Raw genomic sequence first — 11,726 nt, 5'->3', positions numbered from 1 at the left:
TCTGATCGCCCTATTGCACGCAACAAGATATCATGAGGGCGAATTTAGGCTGTTTTATCTAAAAAGAAAACAATGTTGCTGGAAACAGCCAGTATTATAAATGCATAAATATGTTTTTCTGTCTATTTAAATATGTTTGTCTGCCGTATGCCTATCGGTTTGATATCTTTTCAGAATTAAATGGCTTAAATAATTTGCATAAAATTTGGCAGGAACATAGTTTGTATCACAAGACATATTTATCTTTTATTTAAAAAAGCAGAACGCTAGACTTGTCGCGGCTAAGAGTTAGTTAAAGGTTTTATATGATAAATGGAGCACTCGTACCTTGTGAGGGGTCCGTCTGCCATGCTGTGGGAAATCTGTTGGGATCGCCGGCGTAGAACGGCATGGGCGCCTGTAACAATAATAATAATACAGTTTAGTTACAGATATATTAAGTAATTGTAGAACACAAGACAATACATATTTTTGATGTCTATACTACTAATTATAACCGTGAAAGGTGTTATTAAAATCGTCATATTTTTCACTTTAAAAAAGATACGTAAATGTTATGTTATATTAATTAAATTGTTGTATTCGTATGATTTATCCTAAATAATATACATCATCATCTGTTAATTAGCGGCAATTTAATATTTAAGGAAAATGTATTCTTTTAGCACTGTGGTAGTCTTTATACGAAGTTAGCTAGCTGCATGAATGTTAGTTCCTCTATCACATCCATTTCACTGCAATGACATTACAGCGGACTAAACTAAATACGCTGCAATTTAACTGCATAGGAACTTCTAGAACTTCCAAGTAATTCTTCTGGAAAATAATTTCAGAGGAAAAAAATAACAAAGCCTTTCTATTTCCGTATCCATATTTTTTTCAAATAAAATTAAAATGTGGTAAGTATATTTTTTTCTTATGATCTACTTGTTAGTATTACAATTACAAATATGCTATTTGTGGAAATGAACCATTCTTTGTGTGAAAGCTCTTCCATCTTTCTCCATGATTCTCTTTTTTTGCCCATAGTTTTCCTATATAGTCCAATATATCAGAGGAGACTTTCCAGAGGAAATCCTCTGGGAATACTTTCCATAGCAACTTCTCTGGAATTGCAACTCATGACGCAGTTAGTTTATGTTTTTTTTTTCATTTTTCTCTTTGTGCCTTGTAAAAAATATACAGAGAATACTAAGGAACATGTCTCTTTTTTAATCAATTCTTCCAGTCGTCCTTCTCAAGGTTTTTATCTTATGAGCAATGTCTATGGCGATGTTAATGTAATGCAAGCAAGCAGAGCATTTCAAGAAGCCAAAACAGGTAACAAAAATAATCATAGGCCTCCCGTACGAATGCCATAAACAGTGGCGTGCATAGAAAAGAAAATATTCCTCGTACAAGAGTTACGAGTATACATTGGCAGTTTAAATCGGTCGAGGTTACCGAACGCCTTGTTATTGTGTGCCGAGCTACGTCACTGTCTGCTTCTGTCGTAATCACATGTTGACCGAGGTCGGACAAAGATTCGATTTTTTCGAATATTTAAAACATTTTCTTAAAGAAATTGTCACCTGATGATATTTCAAGAGTGATATTGAATATAATAATTATCTTAGAACAAGCCACACATACACACAGCGTCATCTAAACCCAAGTTAAGCTAGCTAAAGCTTCTGTTACTATATAACTGATATAAATACATAGATATATATTTTTTCGTAAATACATACCATATTATACATAGAAAATACCTAGACCGATACAAACAATCATACTCATGAATACAAATGTTTATGCTGTGCGAGGAATCGTACCCGCGACCATCGGATGTAAACCGGTGTACTAAACCGCTAAGCCACCGAGGCCGTCTGTATATACTTTTCCAATAGCGCCACGAATATTTAGACATATAGATCAGCTGAATGTAAGTGAGCGTAGCAGACCGTAGGTAACATTGTTAATTCCTAGTGAATTCACCACGATGCGCTAACTGGCTTAACTTTATGCTTATCCTATCATCCTCAACTGGTGCCCCACCAGAGTATACCGCTAGCGGGTCACTATTCCATAATTATCAGTTCAAAATCAAATTGAAATTAAAAAATCATTTCTTACTGTAAAGATAATCATAATAATCAATCAAAAAAAGTATAGCTACATGTTAATAAAATTATTAAAACATTAAATAACTGCTGTGAGAATTACATAGTGATATTGCCTTGAAAATTATGAATGGACCGTTTAAAATAAAGCCATTAAATAATAAACTGTTCCATGGATTAAGTTTGTATTACTTTTTAGCTCTTGTTTATGCTAGTTGTTGTGACATTCTCAATTTTTGTTGCTGCCGTCTTCAAACTGTTCTAATGATGCTGATAACATCCATTTTGGTTAAGTAATTAATCATAAAATTTATATAATCAAAATAAAAACAATATATAATTTGACCCACTCAACACTTCCTATGCTACCACAGTCAACCCAATACAGGGTGTATTGGATTGACTGAAAGAGATCTTATCTCTTTTAGAGATAAGTTCTTTGTTAACATTATTTCTAATGGACATGCCTAAATAATGTATTTAAGTGCAATAAAGATTATATAACAATTATTTATTTGTAAGCAAACTTTATACAAATAATTAATAAAGCGGCGGAGGGGGGCAAATATAAAACACTAATTTTCATCATATTATCCCACTGGAAATTATAGAAACAACAAACATACGATTGTATTATACGAGAACCAAACTCACGAGCGTCGGAAAGTAAGATAATCTGTCAAACCGGTAATGTTATCGTTGAGTTTTGTGTCAGTATATGTTCATTGAAAAAATACTTTAAAAAACTGTCAGAAGCATATTAGCAGGCACGTACAGCAAGGCTCTTTTATAATAAACCATAAATTCTAGATAAAAGTGTAATACTACAACTTTGTAACAATAATTGCCTCTGTAATTTATAAGAGCTCATATTAAATATCCAGTGCCGCCATAAAAAACCGAAATCCTTAATTAAAAAAAAACTCCACTCCGCCAGCAACAAACTGAGGCTGGTAAAAATAAAAACCGGGTAAGTAACCTTTTTTATATACAGTTAAATGTGTTGATTTAAGGTTTTACATAAAAAATACTATAAAAATTAAATAATATAATAGAACAGAATAGAAAATTATTTATTCAAATAAACTTACATTAAGTTGAAACTATCACAGATTGTGTTGTAAAATATGAGTCCACAATTTGCCAGCCTTTTAGGAAGGTATATCTTCTTTCCCTTTGAGAAAGATTGTAATATCTTAAAGTTTATGTAAAATTTTACACACGTAGCACGTGTGACTGTGTAATTAAAACTTTGTTTTGTCCTCTTAATGACATTCTATAAAGAGATTACACGTTTATTAAGCAATTACGCATGTAATTACGACTTCGACGCTAAATTGAGTCAAATTATGTACGCTCACTCATATTTGTCTAAACTACTCGTTTAAACTATGAAAGTAAATTATTTGATTTTTTATATATAATGGATGAAATGGATGAACAAAAATATTAAAAACTTTTCAAATTTTTTTTATAAATACTGTATGACTAGAGAATCATTTCTTATATTTATACTAAACATTATTTAATTGTAAATTTATATATTCCTACAATACTACTGCATATGTGATAACTCCAAACAGTCGCTATTAAAAAAATCTTTAAATTTTAGTTCCGGAGAAAGAAATAAAAAATAGAGAGAAAGAATTCTTTGTAATAAACGTACGGGTTATTGAAAAAATACTAATTACTTTAATATCTCCGTTATTTATTGTCCAATAAATGCAAATTTTGTTACATTTCTTCACAAAGTGAGCCTTATCCAGGATGTTTGTAAGAGATCGCTTTAAGCGATAAAGACGCCTTTTCTTGAGCATATTTCTGTAAAATTTTCTTTTATAATTACTGTTCCTTGCGTTTATTGCGATATATATTATTATTATTAGCTATTTAGAGAATATCGTGATATCTAATAATTGTATGTAACATCACTTTATACGTAGACCGAATTTAATTCAAAGAAAATAACTATATTTATTTATACAGGCTATTTTCTTGATATACGACGGCTGAATTGCTAAGAGTAAGTCGTTATCGCACACGATTTGTTAACGGACGTACATAACGGGACAAATAGTTAAGTCAGCTACATTGTTTTGTTTCTGGAGCAAGTCGTAACTCATCTGTAAAGACTCAGGTCAATAGTAATTATTTATTACGCCCCACTTTAACAATGTTAGGTATTCACGCTACATCTCTCCGGATTTATATTATTTGAAAGATGCGGATATTAATTTCAATAGATAATTTATGTATGTCATACTAGCTGTGTTCGCTTTTTCACCAGCATGAAATTTATAGCCCATGTGTTATTCTGATGCATAAGCTATAGAACTAAAGTGTTATAAAAATCCGATCAGTAGTTTTTGTATGTAAGAGTAACAAATATCCATCCATACACACAAAGCTTCGCGTTTATAATATTAGTAAGATTTATTATTGTAATATTAATTCAAGTATGATCATAACTAAAAAACCATACCCCTATACTATTATACATAAAATTTAAAATTAAACAATTTATATTTATTATATTTTCTTGGTACAGTTTTTCTAAACAATGAGAAAGGCAAAATGTTTCAAGCCATTATTTATATATTTTTAGTTGAAGTAAAAAAAATATATCAATTTCAAATTGCGAATTCATCTTTTTTGTTTAAATGACAAAGTGCGGCATTTGTTTCAGTACTCAACTTTGTATTAATTAATTTACTTTGTGGCCAGGCTCATAACAAATTCAATTGTTTCAACTAGAGGCCTTGTTAGGCACTCTGCCAGCATACGGCTGCATCTTGACGTTTTTCGTTCGTAACTCTATTATTTTTATGACAGCCGCTGCCGAAAGTTTAATTGGCACACCGAATCAAACTTCGGAACTAATGATCAAAAGAGAATGCAGGATTTTAATTGCCTCATATGTTTCAGTGAAGTATTTTAATGTTCACTTTATATACCCTAATTTATAGCATGACCAGTGAAACTATAGGTACGCAGATGTAAATAATACTCTTCTTGGATTTTCGAATATTTCTGTGCCTCAATCGGGAATCGAACCGGACGAAGTGTAAGAAATTATGTCCAATACATAAATAATGTTTCTATGACTATTCCAAAGTTTATATATTAAGTTTATTTGAATAAACATTATTTCTATATTATTGATTAAAAATATAAATTACCACAATACTTTTGATATTAGCCAGACTAAATCTTACCACCGTTAGGGTTCATATGTTGGGGTAGTAAACCATAGTGGTACGATGTTCGGTCTTAAATAACATAGAGTAAGTATCTAATAAAATGGTACTTAACCATATAAACTTTACCTAGCTTAGGTCATAAAAATACACTAAACCAGAACGATGCTAAATGTTAGGAAAAAATGAATTTGTAAAACAAATAAAAGCGCAAAGTGAACTCAATTAAAATTATCAAACTGCCTCTCGCTCGGCCATGTTTTGTGGAAGGAACAGATAAATAAATTAAGTAATTCGTCGGACGAGACATCCTGTATTTCGCTGAAGGAAAATTGTGCAAAATTCAATTTTGTCTGCGACGTACTCAAAATTACTTTCATACTGTACTCGTAGAAGTTTTGATTATAAATTATTTTGTTCCCTTTTAGTTATATTGCATTTAATAAGGTTTCCGTTTAGTATTTTTAGCCGCCTTCAAAAATGAGGCTTTTAAGGAAAAGGTTCTGCTTTTAAGGTAAAATACGGCAGTATTTTTATATGCATCTTATTATTTAATTGAATTCAGACTACGAATGGCTCATTAAACACCGTGATATTTTGTTATTATGCTTTCATTTCGATTCCTCTTATAAGCTATGTTATACGTTATATATGTACTTATATATTTTGAATGTGTAAATTCATTATATAGAACACTACTATTTATGTATTTAAAAAAGATAGTCAAAAATAGGTACGAATAAATAGACTGTTACGGTAAAACTTAAAAAGAGTATATTTTTTAAAATTACATATATAAAAAAAGTAACAAAACTTACACATAGGAGCATAGGTGGTGATAGTCTATTCATAGATAGCGGGAATTGTACGTCATTTGAGAATAACGAGCGAACGGTTAAGTGAGCCGGAAGCTTTGTAGATAACGGTTACAATAATTAGGAAAACGTAACGCAATGCTGAACTAATTTAATTAGCGCATGAGATTGATTTAACTAGGTTTTTACAGAATTTAATTATACACGCCAAATGAGAGGCACTTTATTGGAAATACCACAAAATTGGCTTTCCATATATCCCCACACCTAATACTGGATTAACTAAGATATTTAAAATCTTTGAAATTAGATTTTAATGTCAAAACTTTAAAGTGCATTTTCCATAGTTTGTAATTCTTTAGTTAGCCCAGTATTGTACTAGGTGTGGTATATGAGATAAGCGGTCTCGATTCTCATTTCCTTAAACGGCTTATAAATGTATTACAGCTATTAAACTGTTGTCCCATTATTTCAAGACATTATATTAATTTGAAAGAAAGTGACATATTACTTTTTTTCGCACTATTTTTATCAGTATTGATCTGTACAGCTTCACTGGATGAAAATGGGGGAGAGTGTTGAGGGCTCTAAAACCGAGGACTCATGGCTAAAAGCAAATTTAAGGCTTCAGGCCGTCGTAGTTTTAATCCCTAATTGAATAGATCGATATGATGGTGGACAAAACGCGTTATTTTGCGGCATTGAAACCGCAACCTTCAGGAAGAAAGGCAAGACTAAACCGTTAAACCCACTGGGATCACATAGTCAAAGTCAAGTCAGGGGTCAAATAGTATTCAAAAGTATAATATATATTAAGCTTATAAAATTTGTATTAAATAAAGAATACCTTCGAATATAGAAATTATTTTTAATTAAATTCATATTTCAACCACAGTATAAAAAATATAAATATTTAACTACGAATTATTTTAATACACTGCTTGTTATGAAATTAACCGGGTTTTTCCTTGACACATAATTTATTGGCTTATCATTAACATATTTTTTAAACCAGGTCAAATCCGGGGAAATCCTGCAGGAATGCAACCTTATTAGAATAGGGAAAATGGTTTGTCAATAATATAGAATAGTGGTTTCATTGGTGGTAATGTATAGTACCAGTTCCTCACTCGATATCTACTGAAAACCATTGCGGTTAATTGTTAGTGAATTCGTTACGATCTGGTTTCATCCTAATATTATTATCTTGTTGCGTAGTTTAGCGTAGTTTTTAAAGTGTGAAAAGTTTTTTTAAAGTGTGGGAAATCTTCACCAGGAACATCCATCACCGGGAGGAAGCGGGTGGTATAAATTCATTTGTATTACGAGTAAAGACCATTTTTAAACACTGTAGATTTCAGTTTGAAGTTTTCTCTAAGAGTCGTTCGGCCCATGTTCTGGATGATACCTCATGTTGCAACCGTCATTAGTCAGTCGACCAACCCCACGCAGCTTCTGAATCTCATCGCGGTCGTACTATGTGAAATTACTAAACTTGTCGAACCTTTCTTACAGCCCTAGTCGGGTAATAGACCAGAGAAGGATATGACAGGTTATCCGCAATTTTGGGGTGTGAAGTTTGGGGCCGCGGGGCCTCTTTGCTCTGGTAACAACGACATTCGGAGTTGTGAGCGTCTTCTAGTCTGGCTTAAGCTAGGGATTGTTAATAATAAGAAATTATATATAAAAAGTTAACTAAAGAATTAGTGCCATACATCATAGTCTTCAGAGAATGAAGACTATATCTTTTTAGCGATGACAATATGATGATGCACCCGCCTGTGCTAACGGTATACGCTGGCAGGGCTCTGATGAAGGATGATAGGATAAGCATAAAGTCAGGACAGTTTGCCCATCATGGCGCAAACAGAAATTTACCATGATGGTATCTAAATGTCTTCCTCCGCTTGAAGATTTTCTAAAAATCCGCTACCCCTTGGAAGACTATATTAGGTAACGTAACGACACTTACCATGGGCTGGCTGGGGTGTTCCTGCTTCATGCCTGCTGTGGTAGCGGGGGCTGGGCTGGGCGCGGCTGGCGCTTGGGGGGCGGGGCTGGGGGATGCCGCGGCGGGCACGCCGGGACTCAGGCCGGGCACGCCGGGCACGTTCGGACCCCCGGGGACACCGGTGCCGAGGGGTTTGCGACCACGGTAGCTCTGCAACGAAAATGGCACTTTGATACGGGAATACTTACTATTCCAATTAATGTTTAGGAAAAATAGTACCTATGATTTTTGTGATAGAATACTAATTGGAATGGATGTACCTAGTATAGATATAAGGAGGGATTTGTGGTTTATATTTTTTATGCAATTCTAAAAGGAAAATGTATGATAATTCTATTTGTTTTTAAATATTTAATATAGTACGCATTTTTATGTTACTTGTGTGGTGACTAAAGTATTTTAATGTAATTGGAATGTCAAACAAGCTGATGGTAAATGGTAACTCTCACTTGCATAAACAGCACCATGGGTACGTAGTCATGCAACACCAATAGTACTACTCTTGCATTGCCGTTCCAGAGGACTATTATACTTTCATACCTTATAATTTCACTGTCATATCTCACCCTTTAAACCGGAATAGCAAAACAAGCGAATAGCGGTACAATTATGTAGAGTTACCTTCGCAGACAACTTTGAACAAAGTGTCCCAGAGGTGTGGGTGGTGGTTCTCCTTTGAAGTTTTAATACAGTAAGTTAAGCAAATGCAATCAATTGTGATAATATAAGTGAAGACAGGAGCGGAGAAATATGGTAGGCATAATGATATTATTAGTTACTTTGGTAATAAATTAGGCCATGCATTATGTATCATTCATAATAATAACAACATAAAGAAACCGAAAACATTCTGCCAATACATTTATTATCATTAAAATATGATTAATGGAATATGTATTCCATTATATCTATGAACTCTATATCGAGATTTATATTGCTTGTATTATATTTCGAAACATTTCAATTATTTATTATACCATTTATTATTAGGATAATCTTATTATGGGTGCTATTAAATATCAAAGTTGCAGTACATTTATCGATCATGAGCACGATCGAGTAATAAAGTTCAAGCAACTTCTGAGATGAATACAATCATTGCATACAAAATGGGTCACTCAGTTAACTGCAATCGTCTCATTTCTACCTCGGCCTAGTTACAAATGTACTTGCATTAATAAATTTCCGGAACAAAATGAAATAGTCTGTACAATATAAACTAGATGTTAATAACGGTAATGCTCCATCATGCACGATACGACAGTCTTCCTTTTTTGAATCGTGCGCTCTGATTGGAAGCCGCATGTACGGTTCGCTTCGCAGTAATTTAAAATTGAAAACGTACTTACCTCATTCGAGTTATAGGTTAATGTATTACAGAGTAATAAGTCTTAGAAATAGAAACAAATACTGAAGGTCTACATTTTTTATGATTGACATAATTTACTATGCAATGAAAAACTACTAATAAAGGCCTTTTACACAATCACATAACGATATGAATTCCATTACCACCACCACACTATTGTTTATGGTGCTTAAAGAGATTCTATACAAAAAAAAGTAACACATCTGCAAAGGATGTTCGAAATTTAAATTATTTTTTACTGCATAAATCCAAAAAGTGTACCAGATCTAATTTCGAATAATTGAAATATGGGTCTATTGTATGCATATTCCCTTCCTTACGTGTTCAACACACCGTAATAATATAGTTATTTCCAACTCTTCTTTATGGTTCGATGCTTTTCGTACAATTAGAATCGAATTCTTTAAATTAATTAACATTCACAGAGCATGTGAACGGTTCTCGAGGCTCAGGCATTCTTTCTATATTCTTTTTAGTATCAATAAATAATATAAATAACTAAATCCCTCTAAAATGTATACGACCTGATACAATGGAGGGGGAAGATGGTACCTGACGATGCGCTCTAACGATTCAGGTAAAACGTTCACCAGTCACTTAAATACAAAATATTGTTAATAACCGTTCATTCATTTTCTTGTGATGGAAAACCTACTCGCAAGCAGATAGTCACTAACTGTAATAAGGCTTAATAAGTTTTCGGTGATTAATGAATTTTTCGTCTAATGTATAAATATTAATTAGCGAAAATGTATACCATTAAATATAAATAATTATATGTTAAAAATTAGTACAACTGTAATATGAACACTATTAATGTAATGTAATTAGAATAGCAGAGAAACTGATGGACTATGCACACAGCTCTAAGGACATCACGTTATCATGTGATACACGTGATACAACCAAACAATCCTACAACAACGCACCCAAATCACATACAAAAAATAAAAAAAAATAAAAATAAGTGCACTAACAATAATATAATAGTTTAATATAATCCAATAATATTATATTTTCTGATAGTATATGTAGATACTACCTGAACTTGGGGAATAGAAATACAATATGGCACTCAATCAAGATATTTGCATTGTGTTTTTTACAAAAACAAATTATACACTAACCCACCCTGAAAATGCACGTTCACTTTTCAATAAATAATAAATATATTTATTCAATCCTAAGCATTACATTTTACGGTTGATTATCTCGGTTCATTACATAACAATAACAGAGTTCCCAAACGCTGTAATCCCAGAACTCCCAGGTAATAATAGTTTTAAAAAATCTTTACTTTAAGAAATACGATAGCGTGAATATTATTTTTTATAAAAAATATAAGAACTGTGTAGTCAATATTTGAATTAAGAACATTGTTTTTTTTCTTCAGGCTCCGGCGAAATGTTATATATTGCTCCTTGAGATATTTATATTCCGAATGGAGTGCAAAATCACACATATATATGTAAATTTTGTTTGTTTTAGTTGAACTTGTTTGTATAAAATAATTGTGTTTATTGCTGTCTAATGAATATATTGGAAATTAATGCACAATTTATATTTATATATAATATATAAGTGTAGGTTAAATATTTCTAAAATATTTTGATTTAGAGTTATATATTACCAAGTATTCGTAAAACTCAGGATTTTATGTCGTGTTTCAAAGTATTTTGAAAACTTAAATTTGCCGGATGAAGTCTGATTTTATTAAAGGTAAAACACGAAGATACGAGAATATGTAAAACAGAATTAAAGATGCAGTTTAACGTAAATTGTTGGGCAATAATTCAAAATTTGCGTTGTACGACAAAGCCCGCCGTACATTAAAGTGCAAACAAAGACCTTTTGTCGCGCCAAGCAGTCCGCGCGCCGGCCCTGTAAACTCCGCTTTTGTTCAACTTGTGCAATTGGCTTTGGACTTTATTTAATTGTTTTTGGGTGTTGCGACACAAACTCGTTAAGTGGTGATCTGTAGCTCTGTGGTTAGTTTTGACAGTTGTATTTGCACAGATAACATAATAAATCTAGATGTAGCCGATATAGATGTACCCAACTTCTGACCCAGGTCGCGTCACGGTTTTTTCGTAAGTTACTTAATACAATTTTTAGGACTAACTGTCTGTTGTTGCAGGTAGCTGATGTAATACGGAGTAACAGGGGGGAAGGAAATTGTTAGTAATGGGAACTAGTAACTCCCATTGCTAGCAATGTACCATGTCAGGTCGA

At 32.6% G+C, this 11,726-nt stretch overlaps 1 protein-coding gene across 1 annotated transcript in view; it reads right to left on the bottom strand.

Moving 5' to 3' along the window:
• The window catches only part of LOC131847095 (methylcytosine dioxygenase TET), a 49,322-nt gene that overhangs the window by 10,511 nt on the left and 27,085 nt on the right, over positions 1-11,726 (bottom strand). Inside the window, exons 3-4 of the mRNA XM_059196555.1 lie at positions 8,087-8,275; positions 328-397 (exon numbers count right to left, since the gene is read on the bottom strand). Of these exons, the coding sequence (XP_059052538.1) occupies positions 328-397; positions 8,087-8,116 (100 nt within the window). The 5' untranslated portion in view covers positions 8,117-8,275. The remainder of the gene's footprint in view (positions 1-327; positions 398-8,086; positions 8,276-11,726) is intronic.

The sequence above is a fragment of the Achroia grisella genome, unplaced genomic scaffold, assembly GCF_030625045.1.
Source record: "Achroia grisella isolate CSIRO2021 unplaced genomic scaffold, CSIRO_AGI_Agris_v1 utg515, whole genome shotgun sequence".
In the NCBI taxonomy this organism is placed as follows: domain Eukaryota; kingdom Metazoa; phylum Arthropoda; class Insecta; order Lepidoptera; family Pyralidae; genus Achroia; species Achroia grisella.
The sequence above is the reverse complement of the archived record's forward strand: the minus strand, read 5'-3'. Positions and strand labels throughout refer to the sequence as shown.